We start from the raw sequence: 19054 nt of genomic DNA on the forward strand, positions 1-19054 counted from the left end.
CTGTTGAGAGGCAGGCTACGACCCAGAGCGATGCCTCGCGTTCCGCTGGTACGCGCAGCATGGGGGTGATCGCCATCAGCGATTCTGAGGATGAGGACAAGGAGAACATCCCGATGCCTCAACGGAAGAGACCAAGGCGAGAAGAGTTTGAGGACGTGATCGAGCTTTCTGATTAGATGATTCCCTCAGATTCTGTTCTTGTGATGTATGATGTCGAACGTTCACCAAAATCATGATGAGAGTAAGGCTGTAGTATTCTGTCGAAGTTTGTGGCGGTGTTGCGTTGTTTCTTGAACACGACGATCACCTGGACGGCGAGAGATCTCCGTGGTACGAAGCTATTCTTCATGTTCACCTCTCTTGATCGCAAATAAAGCATGTCTGCTCCCTCTCCTGTTCACATTCTGAGACAACATAATGCGCAGATCAGCGCACTCGCTTTCTCATCTGACAACCGCTTAATCTACTCTGGCGACTCAGACGGCATGGTGTGCATCATTTACTGCAGGACCTTGCGGCCGATTTCCCTTTGGCACGCGCATGACGGCAATATACTGGGTGTCGAAGAATGGGATGACAAGATCATCACGTAGGCTTGCTCTTTCTTCGGTAAGGGCTAGGGTGTTGAAACGATACAGACACGGGAGGGACAATAAACTTCACGTTTGGCGCGCGCCAACAATCATCCAAACTATTTCGGACAGCACCTCGACAGAATTGGAGCATCCTCAACTTCTGTACTCGCTCGATGTGAATGCTCTGAATTACTGTCGATTCTCTCTACTTCATGGCTCGCCCACGGACCAATCCAGTCGCACTACTGCTCTTGTCTCCCTTCCAAATCTCATAGACTCTGACTTGGTGATATGCCACCTAAGTGATAACTGAGAGAATGACTGACGTTATAATGCTAGGCTGATGTATGGGAGCTACCCTCTTGCGAGAGACTTCATGCTGCTGTCGGTAAGGCAAGTCAAGCGCCCGCCACACTTGACGGAACAGGACGTACCAAGACAGGTTTGTTCTTTCAGCCAGGTGTACAAAAAGTCCCTGATCGCATGGTAATAGGTATTATTATGTCTATGCATTTGTTTCGTGCACCTGCAGGGCTGGGGTCAAGAAGCGGGCAACTCCGGATACTGGCTGGCTATGAGGATGGAAGCGTAATGTTACACGCCTACGATGGCAACGCCTCCACATCCATTGACGGGCAAGGGTGGGTGGATCTATGGACATGTAAAATCCATCGCGAATCCGGTAAGAATTTATAATACCGCCAATACGACCTGGGCTGAATGTATAACTCCGAATCCAGTTATGCACTTGGCGATCAGTCCAGATTTGGCCTTCTGTCTCACTGTATCTGCGGATCATCTGATTGGCAAAATCCATTTGAAGGTAAACCGCCTCTCAATACTTCCTTCTTTCCTCACACATCGTTTAGGACAATATTTCCGAGGAACGGTCCATGGTACATCGGACGAAGCATCCAGGTAATGCTGCAGTTGTCATTCGTTCAGACGGTCGTGTCTGCGCCATTGCAGGATGGGATGGGAGGTGAGCTGCAGCTAACGACATTGTGCATTACCTAATGTGTATGTGTAGCGTGCGATTGTATTCAACAAAGACCTTTAAATCTCTTGGCACGTTAGCATACCATCGGGACAGTTGTTACGCGGTTGCGTTTGCAAGTCTCCACCCTAACAAGCACGAAAAGACTGCAGTCGATGAGGATGAAGATGAGGATGAGGATGAAGACGCTGAGAAGAGGACACGGTGGTTGATCGCTGGAAGCAAGGATACCAGAATCAGTGTTTGGGAGCTGATGGACTTCGACCGAAAGAGAGTTCGCCCTGTGTAGTGCGCGCTATGTAGCATTGGAATGTAAAGATGCCTGGACGAATTTACTTATGTTGTGTCCGAACATGGCTCTAACAATTGTATACTACATGACATTTAGGAAGAATGGTGCAGTACCAGGCAGTAGCGATCAAGTTGTATTGTGTACTGGCCATGGAGCATTTACTAAGAAAAACACCGAAGACATATTGGGGAGAAACAAGGTTTGGGCGGAGGCAAAAGTGATCCAGAGTAGTAGTTGGCCCTACAGGCGCGCCCACAAACCACACCTTGAAGCAAACGACCATACCCCATAAAGTATACCTCGACTTTGAACGACCATCCCTGCATAAATTCACGATAGAACCCGATAAATTACGAAGGTGAAGAAGGAAAAAGGATGGCGATACGGAGGACACCGGTACGAGGCTCTGATGCTCGACGCGACGGAGGTTTGAACTCATGCCAATCCAGGGCGTCTCACAGGCTCCCAGTCGACCCACTTCGATGGTAGATCTACCAGGACAGCTAGAAGCCATATTTAACGAATGGCCGTCGAGATCATACAACGAAGATGAGATACCAGTCGTGCTAGGATCTGACATCCCGGACGTGCTGCTGCTCTGGTCGCGACAGTATAATGATTCTGTTCCGTTGCTGGATATGAACGACGAATCAGTCAAGCATCTCTTTGAGACCGAACATATTCGAAACTTTCAGCTGACTCCTGATCAAGTCTACCGTCTTGTCGCTGGGCTTCTTGAGACAACGGGAGGATGGAACAAGTGCGACTCGGACTCTGACGATGAAGTTTCGATGCTCAGTATGTCAACGCCCTATATCTCCACCGTCCCATACACTGACCATTTCCACAGTGTCGACAGATGATGAGGAATTACCTTCTAAGATTAACCTCAACCTTCCAACTCCGAGCCAAGTTCCCCTGCCTGCTAGCGCTGGTACACAGCACAGCTCTCCAGACGAATTAGAACCACCGCTGAACGCGGACGACGAGTTCTTTGGAGACGCTATCAAGTCAACTCCTGCCCGGCGCCCCAGGACGTCTTTGGATGCGCAGAACCTCCGTAAGTATCAGTTTCCAAGTCCCGAAAAGGCATCCGCATCTGCGCCCTCTCTCTCCCGTTTGAGGACCACATCGAATCCAGAAACACCTCCAAAGAAGCAGAAGAAGGGTCATCAAGTGTATGAGAGCAGAGGTGACATCCCGAGTGCCCCTAGTAGTTGGAGGCATACCAAGCCAGCTGCGCCTGCCAAAAGGCGTAGCAGTATTTCTCGAAGTAGCCATGATGGCAGCGATGTGGAAGTGCGTACACTTTCTGTCAAATTGGTTCTGATTTCTTACACTATTCTCAGGACACGTTCGGGAGTAACAGGCCCCCTTCAGTACCTGCATCTCCGAGATCCGCTGCTTCAGTTCTTTCACCAATTAACATATTACAAGAGCTTGAAGCCTTCCCTATGAGCAAGGGACACAGTCTCCAGGCATCACTTTCGGCACAATCCAGGACCGGTGACTTCTATAATGATCCTGAGAATGATCCGCGTTTCGAGGAAGGCGACTCTATCCTCGAGCTCGATATGGACAGCTTCCATGACATGGAAGCCAACTTTGCTAGCAACCCCGTATGTGCATTGGTTTACGTTCACAGCCATTTCTGATTTCAGTTCAGGATGTAATGCCTGGTGACGTATCTATTACCAGATTATACGCCTATGTCCGCACTTGTACGAGGTTGATGAATCAAGCGATTCAGAAGGCGCAAGACTCGGAGGCCGAGATGAAGAAATCTGAAAGAGACCGAATGGTGCTGAGCGATGATCTCGATGATGCGAGGCAGCAAGCTGCCCAGCTGAAGCGCGATAATGAGAACTTGCAGCAGCAGATTGTATGTCAACTATCGTCATCCAAGTGTAGTCACTTACCGATTCCTCCAGAACACACTCAACCAGTCCATAAGCGCGGTAAGTACCCGCATCATGCGCCATCCTCTTACAATGCTTATCTCACCTCTTCAGTTCGAAGTCAATGCGGCAAACAAGGACCATGAGTTGCGCCGCGTCCATGACAGGCTGCACGACAGAGACCGAGAGCTCCAGCACAGTCGAAGTGCGTTCTATTCATCCGTGCAATATGCACCTGACCTCCTCTTTAGCCCAAATCGAATCATTTAAACAAACGGTCGCCCTGAAGGATGACGAAATCGCTCGGCTCAGGGAGAGCGAGACAGAACTGCATGAGCAGATAGCCGAGGTACGTGAGCCCATGATGTCCAGTGACTGTCTCTGACGAGTAGGGGTTTCTGCAGTCGGATCATACCCTCCGGTCTTTGCAAATCACGCATGCGAATGAATTGAAAGAGATGAAAGCCAGGGCTCAGGATGCAGAGGAGAGGGCCACACAGCTCCGAGAGGAAATCAGCAGTCTCGAGAATGAGAAGGACGCCGAAATCAACAAGGCACAAGCTGTCGAAGCCGAACTTATGGCTATGCGGGCATCTCAGTTCGATGTCTCCAAGAAGACGAGACTGTCGTCCAACAAGTCGCCATTGTCGAACGAATATGGACAAGAGGAAACGGATAAGGGTACCCTGATCGATGAGCAGTCTGCCGCGGAGAGCACCGATGCAGACAACGACACGTTCGTGACGCATACTGTCATTACCAGACGAAAGCAGTCAAGAGTGCGTTCATCACGGCCGATCTATGTTTTCTGATCTGATATCTGTCTAGAAATCTGGTGTAAAAGCCGGGCCTGCATCTGTCTTGGCAGAAATTGAGAACTCGCGCTTCTTCGCCGAGGTTGCGGTACAATCTGAGCCGCTGGAACACGCGTCAACACTGGCGGACGAGACGGTCGTCGAGCCGGCGGAGACCAAACTCAAACAGGATGAGATTGTTGCGCTCCCTGCAGACGAGCCATTCCCGTCAACTTTGCTGCTTAACACCACCGGCCGCTCCGCGACGCCAGCTGAAGCAGAGTTGGAGAAGAAGCTGCTCATAAAGTGGCACGCGAACCTTGCGTTGCCTATCGAAGGGCTCGGAAAAGGCGTTACAGATGATGCTGCCTCGGAGTGGGCAGTGCTGAGGCAAGAAACCGGCAGTGGATGCGCTGTCATTGACCAGCTGTTGGAAAGGTCGAAGAAGACGGGCCCGCGGCCTGGATCGAGGAAAGCCGAGCCACCCCAACCTATCGTGTTGGTCACCGAAAAGTTTGTCTCAACCAAAGATGTGCCGAGCGTGTACACCCTGCAATCCATCATCCGGCAGGTCATCACCTCAGTCTACCCACAGTACAAAGGAGAGCTGGACCCGTACATCGCTATGCTCCCCGCCCATCCACTGGTGCTGAACCGCAATACCATCCTCGTGCTCGCACTCATGCTCGCCTTTCTCATCTTCTCTTACACTTTCCTCCTCCTGCACTGGGCGCCCGTGCTCAACCCGGCTGCGTATTACCCCGGTGTTTCCTACCGGGATCGTGCGCTCTGGACAGCGTATCACCAGTATGCGTACCATAGGCGGTACGGCCCGCCAAGGATGTCGAGGACTAGCCCGCTCAGCGACCCGTTTACCAGAGTGTGGTGTAGGGTAGTCGAGTGGGTGACATGATCATGATCTTCTCTCCAACTTCCATGTCCACTTTCGCTCTATCTATCTATAACCGGTCTTTTCATCTCATGTTGTATACCTACGCTTTTTACCCCAGCTGGTTACGCACTGATTGTCACTCGTTCTTATTTCCATTTAAATCATTGTAATAACCGCAGTTCCCGGATGTACGTCACTCGTTATAATAGGATTAATTACGAATCTCAGAGGTTGTATTATGGAACCCCACGCTCGATCCCTTGACGTCTCCCCCCACCTTTCGGATCTCCCCGCTTTCCAAATTGACATGCTGGCTTGACATTTGACAGGAGGAATAGATGATGAACTTGTGAGACCGGTAACCCTTTCAAATACGGGGCAAACCGGCATTGTTTCTTTACACGTGCCGTTGTGTGTGAAATAACCGGAGGCTTCTTTTCAATGAAATTCCCCAGATTGCGGGGACGCCGAGTGAATAAGTACCGTTTGCGGGTGGTCGACTCCCATCAACCCCCTCAACGGACGACCATCTAACATCGTACAGCAGATATGGTACGGGCTACACTAGTAAAGCAGCGCAACGAGTCCCTCACAGTGAAGGACGAGCGCACGGGAAAGGTGTATTCTATCCCGTAGGTCCATCACCATCACTACTCATGCACTGATCTCACTCGGGCATAGCATCACCGAGAACTCCATACCTGCCACTGCGTTCAAGAAGATCGTCGCTCCTAGGAAAGGAGGGGAGAGGGAGGAGGACGAGACGGAGCGCGGGCTGAGAGTGCTCGACAAGGGGTTCCTGAACACTGCTGTGATCAGGAGCGAGATCACGTATATTGATGGGGAGGCTGGGGGTGTGTGAACCGCATATACCCCACATGATATTTGCTGATGTGGGTCGAAGTGCTGCGATACCGTGGATATCCTATCGAGCAGCTTGCAGTCAATTCCTCTTACCTCGAATGCGCTTATCTCCTGATTTATGGCTCGCTCCCCACACGCACCCAGTTTCGCACCTTTGAGAACGAGGTCATGCATCATAGCATCATGCACCACGATTCTGAGGAGCTGTACAGCTCGTTCCGGTACGATTCGCATCCTATGGCTATCCTCACCAGCGCGTTTGCCGCTCTGGGGAGCAACCATGCCGATGTAAGTGATTCTATTGAGAATGTCTCCGGGAACTGTTAAATGGTATTTTGGGGTAGGCGAACCCGAGTTTGGCCGGGCAGAATTTGTATACCAGGGGCACGCCGGAGAGTCTGGCTGTGATGGATAAACAGATATTCCGTCTCCTGGGCAAGGCAACGACCATGGCTGCGTACGCCTCTTCCTACCCAAAACGAAGCTACCTAACATGGTCACAGCATGGCCTACCGTGTGCGCCAAGGAAGGGCGTTCGTCACCCCCCCAGTGGGGCTGTCCTACACGGGCAGCTTCTTGTACCAGATGGACCATCTCGGCGAGGAGGGGTACAAGCCTAACCCGGTCCTGGAAAGAGCGCTCGATGTCCTGTTTTTGGTTCATGCGGACCACGAATTGAATGCGTCGTGTACGACTGTGTTACAGACTGGAAGCTCGTTGGTCGATCCGTACAGTGCTATTGCGTGAGTGTTGCATCTTTCTTAAAGAAAGAAGATCTGATCGTGCATAGTGCCGGATGTGCATCCCTCTACGGCCCCTTGCACGGCGGTGCGAACGAAGCTGTCATCCGCATGCTCATCTCCATCGGTTCGCCAGACAACGTCCCCCAGTTTCTAGAGCAAGTGAAGCGCAAGGAAAGCGTACTCTCCGGTTTCGGGCACAGAGTGTACCGAACTTCCGACCCACGGTCGTTCATCGTCCGCAAGACGGCGGACGAGGTGTTCGCCATCACGGGTAAGGACCCGCTGCTCGAGACGGCGATGCGGTTGCACGACGAAGCGATGAAAGACGACTACTTCGTTTCGCGGAAGCTGGCGCCCAATGTCGATTTCTGGAGCGGGCTGATCTACCGCGCCATGGGCTTCCCACTTGACTTCTTCCCCGTGTTGTTCGCTGTGCCTCGGGTAGCGGGCTGGCTCGCCCATTGGAGGCAGATGATGCTCCAAGAAGGTGGCGTGAAGATCTGGCGCCCGAGGCAGATCTATGTTGGCCCGGAGGTGAGGGAGTTCGTCCCTATCGAGCAGAGGAAAGATGAGAGTAAGTCTCCGAGAGAGAAGCCGACTGAGGTGTATCATTCTGGTCAGAGCAGACGGTACTGGCTTGCAGAGTATAAGGGAAAGGAGAGGGCCAAACTGTAATTTTCCCACAGTTCAAAATGCCCAATTATAGCCCATGGATAGTACAGACCGATTAGTCGTATCACTTGTAAAATGTAGTTATTCCGCTCAGCACGAAATTATTGCGGCGATTGCGGAAGAGCGGAAACGGAACAGCTTACGTTTGTGTTCCTGTGCCTCTTCAGTCCCTGTTCACCGTCGACGACCATCCACGACGGACGACGACCGCACGTCGACGACAGCGACGACGATGGCGCATTCTGCTCAAGATCTCGCCAGTAGCGGGTATCTCGACCCTCTAAGAGTATGCTATATATCCTCATACATCCACCGCCTCTGATAAGGAAACAGGAAGCCCTGGACTCGTCATTCACCTCGTCCGACCCATCGCTGCTCTCCACCCCCGCCCCCGAAGCTCCAGCCCAACCCCCCACTCAGCCCGGATCTCAGCCCTCAGCCCCCGCCCCCGCTTCAGCCGAATCGAGCGACGCACCAGCGGACGACACCTGGAAGGCGGAATACGACAACCGGCTCGCGGCGTGGCGCGCTGAAGCTGCGGTTGCGCGGCAGAAGGCGGAGGAGGAACGAGCGAGATGGGCTAGGATTAGGGAGACTGAGCCCCTTCCGGACGTGGTGTTTGACGCTCCTGGACATCCGGTTGAGCCTGTACTGGGGGAAGGAGCCAGCGAGCCCGAAGGAGGGCATATGTTCTCCGTACGTCCCCCACGCTCCTCGCACAGCAACAGCTGACCCCCCACAGTCAGTCCACTCAGACTTCCCATCCATCGTCTCCCTCGGCAGTACCCCACCTACGATCCCCTCCCTCTTCCAGACGGACACCGACTCAGGCGTCGAAGTGTCCGCAGGAACAAAGTCCTCTCCAGAAGCGGACGAGTCCTCGCTCGCTGAGAGCGCACCTCGTCGGCGACCTGCTGCTAGCTCTTCCGCAGCGGCGGCGGCGGCTGCAGCGGCCGTCGCTGCTACTGCTTCTAAAACTGAAGAGAAAAGCAAGGAAGCCCCTAAGCCCGAAGCACCGATAACGCTCGTAGTGAGCGTCTTCTCCCCTAACTTACCCCTCCGTACCCGACTCCTAGCACTCGCAAGCACGCTCGCCATCAACTTGGCGTTACCTTTCCTGAACGGTGTTATGCTCGGGTTTGGGGAGATATTCGCAAAGAACTATATTGCTGTTTGGATTGGATGGAGTAGGAGGTCGAGAGGCGCTCCGACAGCTGTTGGAGTGAGGTACTGAGGTGGCTGATGGTGGCAACACTCGCAATTGGAACTGGGCATGGACAAAGGTGTGGACAAAATGGACGTGGATGATATATTAGAGCTGTGTCGTCAAGTCCTGCAATGCAATACATATGCCATGCTCTGCGTCGAATATCGCGGTGTTGAGTAGTACTGTGAATGGATGAACGAAAGAACGAACGATGATACACCAGGTCTCCTGCTCCTCCTGCCTGCTGACTGCTTCCTGCCTACAACCGCGTGTTCTCGGGGATCTTGCGCATGGCTTGCCTCACGCCCAGATCAGCGAGCACGTCCTCCGCCCCACCCAAAAGGCTGTCAAACGGCACTGTCCGATGATAATGCTCTATGAACCTGCCCATGCCCGTGCGGGTGATCCCACGCCCGCCAAAGACCTGCGTCGCTTCCTCTGCCGTCTGCTGGGCAGTCTTGGTACAGAACATCTTGAGGAAGGCGATTTGGCCCGCGAGCTTGGAGGACTGCTGCTTGTAGCTCATGTGGCACATTTGGTAGGTGACGGCCTCGAGCCAGGATTGGACAGCCTCAACGCGGGAGATCATCTGGGCGAGCCTGTGTTCGCGGTATTTGTCAGTTCGTCAGCAGAAGCTCTTTGGACAGAGAGACGTACTTGGCGCGGATGATAGCCTGACCAGTCAGAGGCTTTCCGAACGCCTTGCGCTGATGTGCCCACTTGAGGCACTCCTCGACGACGTGCCGTTGACTCCGTGCACTCGCGCAGCACATGACCCACCGCTCGTGGTTGAAATTGCTCAGGATGACAAGCAAGCCCCCGTCTTCCGGTCCAAGGGTGTAACCCACCGGCACGCGCACGTTGTCAAACTTGATATATGCGGTGCCCGCGGTTGGAGAGTAGGACGTCTTGATTTGCTTTGTCTGGAGACCCTCGCAGCGCGGAACCAGGATGACGGTGAGCCCGCCCTCGGTCTTGCACCCGACGGTGAACCAGTCGGCAAACGTCCCGTTCGTGATCCATTTCTTCGTGCCGTTGATGATCCACTCCTTCCCATCTTCGCTCTTCACAGCCGTACAACGGAGACCGGCGACGTCTGAGCCGGCAAACGCCTCGCTAATCGCGAGACAGATAAACTTCTTCCCCGCCAACACGTCCGGCACCACCATCCTCTTCACCTCCTCGGAGCCGAAATTGAGTACCGGAGGCAAGCCGATGACCATCCCACCGAGCATACCGTCCCCATATCCACGCGAACCAGTCCGCGCCAGCTCCTGGGTGATGATCAACTCGTGGAAGTAATCAAACTTCTCCGGGTCGACCAGGCCACCCATGAGCTTGCGCCCCTTGAGATGCTTTCCCGGCCCCAAACGCATCGCATGCATCTCCATCTCAGCCATCTTGTCAAACACGCTCTGTGAGGGCCGCTTCCCGTCCTCCTCCCTGTCATGCGCGTCGGGCGTGACGTACTCATCGACAAACTTGCGCACCGCCAGCTGGAACTGACGGTGGTTCTGCCCGCGCAAGCACACACATTATCAATTTTCGACTGCAGTGCTATTAAGCCGTCAGTCCAGCGTACCTCGGTAAAGTATGGGCTGTAGTACCCCTCGTTCAGCCATGTAGGCTCGGCGTAAGGCACCTGGGAGATGTCTCCGGGTTTAGGGAAGATGATCTTGCTCTCTTCTCCCTGAACTGTGCCGATGAGGAAGCGCTTGTACTGGGGACGGAGGAGGACCTCCATCCTGTGCAAGCCGAAGAATGCGTCTGTGGCATCCTGACCTGCTACTTCTGGGTCGTAGAGGACTGCGGCACCACCAGGGTGCATCTCTGCGAAGCGGGAGAGGTCGTACACCTTTGCGTCGATGATGACCCAGAGGTCGTCAGGCTTGTTGTGCTGTGATGTTGTCAGCACGCGGGGACATTCAGGTGGAGGTGACGTGCCTTTGCGATCTCATCAGTTGACAAGATGCGCATTTCTTTCTTTGACATGATTGTTAGTTAATGATAAGTTGAATGAGGAGGTGGACGTCGAGAAGAGAGAGAGAGATGGGGAGGAGGGGGAAGAGATGAAGAAAAAGGCGAAAAAAGGGGGCGGTCGCTGGCTATAAGAGCGATTTCCCATAAACGGTGAATCATGTGCGATCGAAGTTGATTTCATCGTTGACCAATCATATGTCATTTTACAATATTCACATGCACGGATGTAAACCTTGTTGATTACCGGCTCACCGGTTGGCTCATCCGGTGTCTCACTCAACCAATCAACGCCTCTTACTCTTATAATCAATGGGTATAGATCATGTGATACCAAGCATACAACCACACAAGAGTTATTCATATCAAAGGGGATACACACGGGCACCTTACCCACGAGCATCTTCTTGCTCCCTCAAACCATTCTCCGTGTTACATGGAATAAACATATTTAGTCTACACATCAGCGGGACACAATCCGGGGTTGATATCTCCTTCAAAGTCGGCGTTGTATAAAGCACGACTCCCATGCCTCGACCGCGTAAATCCCTCACCGGCCGCCGCTCACGACGATCCTCGCCGTGAACAGCACCGCAGCTCACCTCGTTTTCCTAACCGAGAACCTATCAAACTGCAGCACGTCTACCTCTCCCCACTCCTCTTTCACACCCTCCATCCTCCCAGGGCCCATCCACACCCTATCCCTACTGTTCCGATACTTAACACCTCCCTCCTCACCAAAAGGAAAGACGTACAACACCCGCAACACCCCCTCCTCTCCCTGTACCACCCCCTCCACCCCACCCGAACTCGTGTTCCTACACCAGCCTACTACCTCTAGCTCATGCGCTAGCGACCGGCAGAAAGCGCGGAAACCAACGTGTTGCACCCGGCCGGTGACGAGGAAGTGCAGCGTATGCGGCATGCATGCGAGGCGGGAAGGAATCAGAGGACTTTGCTGTGTGTTTTTGATGAGGGTGCGGACGAGTAACTGGGTTGCGGACGGTAATACTGTGCGCTGGTGATGGGCGCTGGTTGGCGAATCGTGGGGGGTGTAGGTGACGTCAGGTCCCGTGATTTGAACAACTTTGGGCGTTAACTTCCGACAACGTGTTTCTCTCCTCCTTCTGAGCAATAACTCTCACGTGCTTACTTTATTTTTTCTGTTCAGAATGGAGATGAGCGCTTGTTGACTGTGACCGTCACTGATATAGACTGTATTCCGGAGACTGCCTCCACTTGCTTGCACTTGTCTTCACGTGTTCAACATCCACCGACGTGACAATAACGGCAATCTGTGCTCTACACTAATAACAACAACAACAGTTCTACACAGGATAAAAATCAACAACAACACTCAATCCTAATCCGCTCCTCCAGCCTTAGACAAGTTCTTCGGGTCCTCATCCACCTCCTCCCCCAACGCTCTCAACTTCTCCGTCCACCAATCCTTCGCCTTCTTCTCCTCCTTCTCATACGCTTCCACACTCACAGGTCTCTCAGCCTGCGACGTCGCTCTCAGCCCATGGCGCACATGCGGGAAGCTGTCAAACAGCGCCGTATGCAGCAAGCACCGGTTGTCCCACACCACCACCTGGTTATCCTTCCACCTCACCCGGACCTGGCACTCCTGCTGCACCTCGACCTGCTTGTATATGAACCCCAGCACAGCGTCGCTCTCCACCTTGGGGATCCCAACGATCCGCTTCGTATACGTAGGGTTGACGAAGATCGTCTTCCACCCCGTAACGGGGTGCACCCGCACAAGAGGATGAAGTGTATCCGTCCTCCTGCGCCTAGCCTGGAATCCCATAGCCATATGCTCCTGTATCTGATCACCAGACGAGTGGAGCGCAGTAAGCGTCTCAAGATACCGCTGGAACTGGGGCGAGAAGCTGGAAAATATCGCATATCCCGAACTCCAGATCGTGTCGCTCCCCGAAGGCGGCGCCGTGATCAGTTTCAGCGCAGTAACGCCAGGCGGGTTGAGCTCGTACGTCTGGTCACTGTGCCACGTGGGCTTCTTGAGCCAGTTCGGGTCGGGCGCCTTGGTCCCGTCGGAGAAGACGACGTGGACTGCGTTGAGCTTCGGGTCGGGAGGCATGGCAGTGACGGCGTGCAGATGGAGAGGGCCGAAATACCCTGTCAGGCTAAGGAGGCCTTCGATACTGATCTCCTGGTCGGGGAAGACGAGCACTCCGCGCTGAGCGACAAGCAGTGCGCTGCCAAACGCAAACGCCGGACGTCAGCCCATCCCATCCCATCCCAGCGCGTCGCAAACCAAACACACGTACAGCTGGTCCTTCTGCTTATCCGTAAGCTTCGCCAAGTCCACCCCCTCCAGCCTCGTCCCCACCGCAGGGGTGATGTCGTCCACCAGGGAGGCGGCGCCCAGGAGGTCAGGCATCTCCGGGTCCGCGTCCAGCCCATGGTCGACATGCTTGAACTCGACAGGCTCGTCGTAGTGCACCCCTACGGGAAAAGTGGGGAGGTACTCTTGGTACTTGTACGCTTCTTTGTCGAATGTCCGTTTGGTCATGTCGGTAGATGTTGGGAGCAGAGGCTGAGGGAAATCGGTTTCCTTGAGTTTGGATCTCGACTCGCAGTTCTTAATATATACACCTCCCAGCCCTGTAACTAATCTCCACTCCTCCACCAACAATAACAGGTCATCTCCTTCCCCCAGAAGAGGAAAGCTAACCGCTTCCATCTCTCTTCTCCGCCAGGACGCCCCGGATCTCTAGAGCGGAGTACACTAGTTCCCCGCAACATACTGGTCAAGTGTCAGCTTCGGGAGTCCTATAAGGAGTTGCGGGGTGGTGTGGGGGTGGGGAAAGTGGGGGTGGCAGTGATTCTTCGGCCGCGTGCCTCGACTTCTGCGGGGTTTGGGTCTGGACAATCGGGCAGACGGTCGTTTCATTTCCGCAACTCTCACGTCTCCATCTACAACATGTATTAATCCACTAACAAAGAAGTACAATTCAAGATACATTCCACCGTACACGGTAGTAGCAAGTACAACGCGTACAACGCACCGCCGGCCAAGGCCAGGGGGATCACAGCGCCCGATACGGGATAAGAATAGGATAGGACAACAGAATATGATGCGGCGCAACGCGATAGGCGTGGCATGGGGAGGGTAACGGTACACGATATACACGAGTCCGATTACAGATACGGAATAGGGGGAAAGATTTCTGGGGAAAGGTGAATATAGGGGTATGAGATTGTTGGGGGTATACGAACGTTTCTGTTAGAAACTGATTGGGAGAAGCAGGCATGCTCAGATGCCTAGACCGAGCGATCTTGCAGAAGCAGCACTCCACTCCGTTCTGCGGGTCTCCATCCATCCTCCTATTCTTTTCCTTGCCCAGACGCTGACAAACAGTATCCTCTTCTGTTTCTTGTTATGTATGAACCAGTTAGCGCTCCACAGCAGGCCGCCCAGTCGCCGACGCGGGTAGTGTATCTCCGTCTCCTCCAATCGTTTACTCGGCTTTGGCTTTGTGGGAGTAGCGAACCCCTCGTCTGCAGGTGTGTCGAGCTCAAAGTCGAACGCGTCCCAGTCGTCCAAATCCAGGTCTTCGTCGGACGAGATCTCGTCCTCGTCATCAGAGTCCACTGCATGCGGGTCCCACTCGTTCCCAGGTGTGTACGAATACACGTCACAGTCCTTCAAGGTGATGATGTTGTCCAGTATCCGATAAAAGGTTGGGTGGGTGCCGGTGAGTAGCTCGTCCTGGGTCTTCTTCCTGCTTCCGGGAGGGTAGGACGCTGAGAGCTCAGGGGAGGAAGGGACGTCCAGCGGAGGCGGGTAGGAGGAGTAGGAGCGCGGCGTGTATTCGCTCACCGAGCCAGGGGTAGGTCGGAGGCTCAACAGAGTATTCGACAACGAATGGAGCACCCCAGCCGGACTTTCCTCTTTCTTGAACGCATCTGGCCGTACTTCTGAGAAATCATGGTCCGGAAATGCGACGTTGAGCGTGGCGATAAGGAGGTAGAGGACCTTGCGCGCGGATGGCTGGTCGAGTCTTCCAAAGGGGCTCGCGAGCGCCTCCTCGGGCGGGGAGACACTGAGGTTGAAAGCGATATCCTCAGCATAGGAGTGCTCGAGTGCTTTGAACATCTTCTTCTCGCGGTTTATGCTCTTGCATGAGTATGCTTCGATGCGCGTGCGGATGGCACACTCGGGCGAGTCGTACGTCAATGCATTTGAGAGAGTGAATAGCTCTGGAAACTCGAGGAACTTCATGCGTGCTGGGCGTGTCGTGATGTGTGTTGTGGTGTCCTCGTTGCTGAGTCTGAACGATAGCGGTCAGAGGGGGTGTGGTGGACAGTGAGGTCGATATATGCGCTGTGTCGACTCGAAGCAATGAGGACTGAGCGAGGTGGTGGGCAGGAGACAAGGGCCAATGAGCACCAGAATGGGCGACGGGGGCCATGTCTTAGTATAGCCTGCGGGACGCGGCCTTACCGGATAGCCAATCACGTTACAGAGCGCAAAGTAAGACTGCTCAGCCACTGAGATAGACAGAACAGGTGACGTCCATCATGGGGAACGTGTATCGATTTGGACTCCTCTTTAGTGCACGTTCGATCCATGTTGTATTTGAACTCCCTTGTCGACAGTTGTTTACACCATCCATATGGCATAATTAGAATAGAATAGTTATCCCCCAAGGTAGAGATAAATAACACCATCACAAGTTGGGGAACCGATCCAGCCTCCTCAGCTGGTTACCCATAGCCAACAAGTCATAGCACTACCGCTCATCAAACAGCATCAAACAGAGTCAAAGCGAGAGACACACAGAGCAGAGTAGATGACGGTACAGAAGAGAGGGAAGGGCACACATCCCTCCGCTGCAATTTTTAACGGCGCGTACGGACCTTGCGAACCGGTACCGGCAACGTGGTGTGATCCTTCCAAGTGCTGTTTGTGACTCGGAAAGAATAATCCCCACGGAAGGAGCTCATTGGTTGGCACTTTTTACGTGGAGTGGTGCTCGGGAATGGTATTGTACACTGCAGTTTTTGGACACACCCTTGAGGTACTGGACGGGACGAGACCAAACACCGCGAATGGATGCTTCACGGGGATTATTTTAACAAACACACGCCATGTACCCTAGACAAAGCTATAATTTTCTGTCTGGCAATACGTTTATATGAAGAGAACCGCGGTTCCGAGGAGGGCAGTCAGGCCGAGTACGGTATACCCAGTGCTATATGCGCCCTTGACAGTGAGGACTGCAGCTCCACGTCAGTCCACGATCAGTCTGCACAGATAAGGCACTCACAGTAGCCAGAGTCCCACACAAGATGGCGCACGCCGTTCAGCGAGTGGAAGACGAACGGGTAGGCGAAGATCGCCTTGGTAGTGAGCTTGAACCATTCCGGCAGTCCGTGGACGAACTCTACCACCGAGGCCGAGTCGAGCGGGATGCCAATAACGGGGGAAGCGAGGTATCCAATAGCGAACGCGTACAGGGCTGCAGGCGGGCATGAGGCGTCAGTCAGTCAGTACTAGCGGGCGTGGGGCTTGCGGACGCACCGAGGGAGAGACCAACACCGGTCACGCGGTGGAAGATGGAGGCGACCCAGGTGAGCTGAGGTTGGTAGATGGTAAAATGCGGGCTGGAGGGACGTTTCAGACGCTGGGTGTTGAGGATGACGCTCTCCCCTGCTGGGGGCATGGACTGTACTTGGACGCTCCTGAGACATAGGTAAGGACTCTGACAAGCGCGGGGAGCAGTGACGTACCTCGTCAACATAGGAGATGCGCGGCGAGCGAGCGCAGAAAGCCTCGAGCGTGCCATAGCCGGGGTTGCGACTGTCGTACATGGTGAGTATCAGGCAGCACAACGACAAGAAAGACGTACTCTGCATCCTGGAGACGCCGGCTGCGCTCCTGAGCCCTACACGCATGCCGACGACTGCGGTAGAGAACATGTTGTTTTCCTGTCCGACGGGGTGGCAGACAGCGAGGGAGGAGTGAGGGGAGGGAGGAGACGACAGCGAGCGGGGGTTGTGGGACGACGAGCTCGGGGCGATACGGAAGCGCGGTGATTGGCGACTCTTCTCCGCAAGTAATTCCGAGCCGAGGCTTGCCCTAAATCAAGATAATTGATCCCGTTCCCGCCACTTTGAAAGTACGCGTTCGCCTCAAATAGCAGTTGAACGCCTCTTGCTTTTGTCCCACCGTGTCAGTGCCCTCTCTTTCTCTCCTCCTCCTCCTCGACTTCACCCTCTGTCTATATCGCTCGGGGATCCAATTGTCTTCATTCTCTGTACTGTCATTATTCTCTTCATTGCTGTTGGCACAGTCTACGCGACGGCAACCCCCTGTAATTGGCAGTTCCCCCAAAACGTGAGAAACCGCGCGTTTAACCCCCCCTGTATGTCTCCAGTGTCACGCACGCGCCCCTGTTCGCCGTTTAGGCCAGGGCCGGTCAGCCTAGTGACCGGATATAGGCACCTTCTCCCCCTGCATGTATGCCTTTTCTGACCAGCGGAATGCAATACTAGGTTCACCCTTGACTGCTTTAACCCGTGCTGTGCGCTTGAGTCCCCCTCTGCTCTCCCTCAACAGTCAGAATGGCCGACGAGGACAACTTTGATATTTACGGGGACGACAACTACGACAACCTTGCTGAGGTGAGTCCCGGCGCCTGATGGGGAGGATGCTGCGACGCTGACTCATCCCAGGATGAGCAATACGAGGACCAGCAATACGGTCCCGAGAGCGAGCATCAAGGTCATGAGGAGGACCCCGAGGGGCGGAACATCCCCACGGAGACGGCCGCGCAGGAGCCGAGCGCGGGGGAGAAGCGAAAGCTGGACGACGGCCAGGACTCGCGCAGCTTTGTCAAGGAGGAGTCTGGGACACCGTTTGTCCCGTTTAGTGGGGGGAACGAGCTGGTGCGTGGTTGTGTGTAGGAGGGGGGCAGATGACTCATGCCCAGGTAGCCACCGAAGCCGATGGGAAGCCAGGGCATGCCGGGGATGCCTGTACAGGGTATGGGGTATATGAACCCTGGTCCTGGGTCGTCCGACGCGCTCTATGTTGGGGAGCTGCACTGGGTGAGTGGGGAGAGTGAAGTGTGTGCCTGGTTCGGTCTGACGGGTTACAGTGGACAACGGATGAGGACTTGCGACAGGTCGCTCAGAATTTGGGAGTTCAGTTGGAGCATAAGAACATCACTTTCTCAGAGCATAAGGTGAATGGGAAGAGCAAGGGGTCAGTTGAATCGCTACGTGACATACTGCTGTTCTTATTGGGCTATAGAATCGCCTACATCCAGTTCGAGAACGCAGACGAGGCACAAAAAGTAAAAGACTGGTTTGACTCGAAGTCAGTCATATTACAGATCTTCAGGTTTCGTCTAATGCTTGAGTAGTGACTTCCAAGGTCATCGAGCAAACGTCACGATCACCAGCTCGGCACATGGGAACCCATTCCGGACACTGCCCAAGCGTATGCATATATTTCTCTTTCTCTTTCCTCTTCCTCGCTAACTCCCTGTAGCTGCCGAACCGAACCGGGAAGGGAACAAAGGACCGCCACGAGGTGGCATGCACGGGAACCGCGGCGGCATGCAAGGGAACATGGGCAACCCAAGTATGAGCAACATGGGCCGAGGTGGTGGGATGGGGATGAACCAGAACCCAGGCGGTGGTGGGACCTTCGGCGGCCGCGGGGGTGGCATGCAAAACGGCAACTTCCCTGTCAACCCGATGATGGTGAACGCGATGATGGGCATGCCCCAGCAGATGGTGCAACAGATGATGCAGCGTATGGCTGGGATGGGGAACATGGGTGGTATGCCCGGTATGGGCGGGATGGGGAACATGGGAGGTATGGGTGGTATGGGGAACATGGGCGGTAATGTTGGTGGTATGGGCGGCCGAGGGGGTGGGATGAACCGCGGTATGGGGCGAGGGATGGGACGGGGAAATTATAACGGCAATTCTTCGTTCAACAACGACGGCGACGGACCGAGGAAACGTTCTCGGATGGACGACGGTTACTGAGCTTTGGATGCGTTTATACGTCTTTTATGAGGGAGACGCATCATGTCGGTTTAAATTATGGAGTGTAGCATGTTCCTCGCCTCTCTTTGTATGATAACGTATCCTTGTG

The 19054-nt window shown here is 54.2% G+C and overlaps 9 protein-coding genes across 9 annotated transcripts; 4 read left to right on the forward strand and 5 right to left on the reverse strand.

Annotated features, from left to right (window-relative positions):
• Positions 1–377: 377 nt before the first annotated feature.
• DACRYDRAFT_47175 (WD40 repeat-like protein) lies at positions 378–1861 on the forward strand (the record flags this gene model as incomplete). Its single annotated transcript, XM_040774746.1, has 7 exons — positions 378–589; positions 639–861; positions 915–1017; positions 1069–1257; positions 1316–1398; positions 1445–1557; positions 1606–1861. 7 exons carry the CDS (start codon positions 378–380, stop codon positions 1859–1861), a joined length of 1179 nt encoding a protein of 392 aa, XP_040631820.1.
• Positions 1862–3595: 1734 nt separating this feature from the next.
• On the forward strand, positions 3596–5598 carry DACRYDRAFT_20510 (uncharacterized protein; the record flags this gene model as incomplete). Its single annotated transcript, XM_040771958.1, has 6 exons — positions 3596–3746; positions 3796–3822; positions 3877–3967; positions 4014–4111; positions 4167–4541; positions 4591–5598. Coding segments are annotated over 6 exons (1621 nt in total), but the record flags the coding sequence as incomplete, so codon positions are not given.
• A 373-nt stretch (positions 5599–5971) lies between these two features.
• DACRYDRAFT_93328 (peroxysomal citrate synthase) lies at positions 5972–7805 on the forward strand. Its single transcript, XM_040777145.1, has 6 exons — positions 5972–6080; positions 6130–6302; positions 6353–6600; positions 6657–6769; positions 6816–7055; positions 7103–7805. Exons 1-6 carry the CDS (start codon positions 5998–6000, stop codon positions 7728–7730), a joined length of 1485 nt encoding a protein of 494 aa, XP_040631822.1. The 5' UTR covers positions 5972–5997; the 3' UTR covers positions 7731–7805.
• Positions 7806–7910: 105 nt separating this feature from the next.
• DACRYDRAFT_63229 (acyl-CoA dehydrogenase NM domain-like protein) lies at positions 7911–10952 on the reverse strand. Its single transcript, XM_040775728.1, has 6 exons — positions 10879–10952; positions 10517–10831; positions 9592–10448; positions 8470–9533; positions 8061–8423; positions 7911–8013 (listed from the first exon to the last, which is right to left on the reverse strand). Exons 1-4 carry the CDS (start codon positions 10924–10926, stop codon positions 9194–9196), a joined length of 1560 nt encoding a protein of 519 aa, XP_040631823.1. The 5' UTR covers positions 10927–10952; the 3' UTR covers positions 7911–8013; positions 8061–8423; positions 8470–9193.
• Positions 10953–12274: 1322 nt separating this feature from the next.
• Positions 12275–13450, reverse strand: DACRYDRAFT_47715 (TauD-domain-containing protein; the record flags this gene model as incomplete). Its single annotated transcript, XM_040774778.1, has 2 exons — positions 12275–13133; positions 13206–13450. The coding sequence occupies 2 exons, from the start codon at positions 13448–13450 to the stop codon at positions 12275–12277; spliced, it is 1104 nt and encodes a 367-aa protein (XP_040631824.1).
• A 402-nt stretch (positions 13451–13852) lies between these two features.
• DACRYDRAFT_93330 (Maf1 regulator) lies at positions 13853–15163 on the reverse strand (the record flags this gene model as incomplete). The annotated part of the gene is made up of 2 exons (XM_040777146.1): positions 13853–14108; positions 14158–15163. One exon carries the CDS (start codon positions 15161–15163, stop codon positions 14195–14197), a length of 969 nt encoding a protein of 322 aa, XP_040631825.1. The 3' UTR covers positions 13853–14108; positions 14158–14194.
• An 87-nt stretch (positions 15164–15250) lies between these two features.
• DACRYDRAFT_20513 (uncharacterized protein) lies at positions 15251–15727 on the reverse strand (the record flags this gene model as incomplete). Its single annotated transcript, XM_040771959.1, has 1 exon — positions 15251–15727. A coding segment is annotated over exon 1 (163 nt), but the record flags the coding sequence as incomplete, so codon positions are not given.
• Positions 15728–15998: 271 nt separating this feature from the next.
• Positions 15999–16911, reverse strand: DACRYDRAFT_20514 (uncharacterized protein). The gene is made up of 5 exons (XM_040771960.1): positions 16794–16911; positions 16675–16744; positions 16466–16626; positions 16212–16403; positions 15999–16161 (listed from the first exon to the last, which is right to left on the reverse strand). Exons 1-5 carry the CDS (start codon positions 16861–16863, stop codon positions 16076–16078), a joined length of 579 nt encoding a protein of 192 aa, XP_040631827.1. The 5' UTR covers positions 16864–16911; the 3' UTR covers positions 15999–16075.
• A 16-nt stretch (positions 16912–16927) lies between these two features.
• Positions 16928–19045, forward strand: DACRYDRAFT_20516 (RNA-binding domain-containing protein). Its single transcript, XM_040771961.1, has 7 exons — positions 16928–17568; positions 17620–17832; positions 17881–17994; positions 18045–18151; positions 18200–18265; positions 18312–18388; positions 18440–19045. Exons 1-7 carry the CDS (start codon positions 17509–17511, stop codon positions 18943–18945), a joined length of 1143 nt encoding a protein of 380 aa, XP_040631828.1. The 5' UTR covers positions 16928–17508; the 3' UTR covers positions 18946–19045.
• Positions 19046–19054: the final 9 nt, after the last annotated feature.

Source organism: Dacryopinax primogenitus, assembly GCF_000292625.1.
Source record: "Dacryopinax primogenitus strain DJM-731 SS1 chromosome Unknown DACRYscaffold_3, whole genome shotgun sequence".
Lineage (NCBI taxonomy): Eukaryota > Fungi > Basidiomycota > Dacrymycetes > Dacrymycetales > Dacrymycetaceae > Dacryopinax > Dacryopinax primogenitus.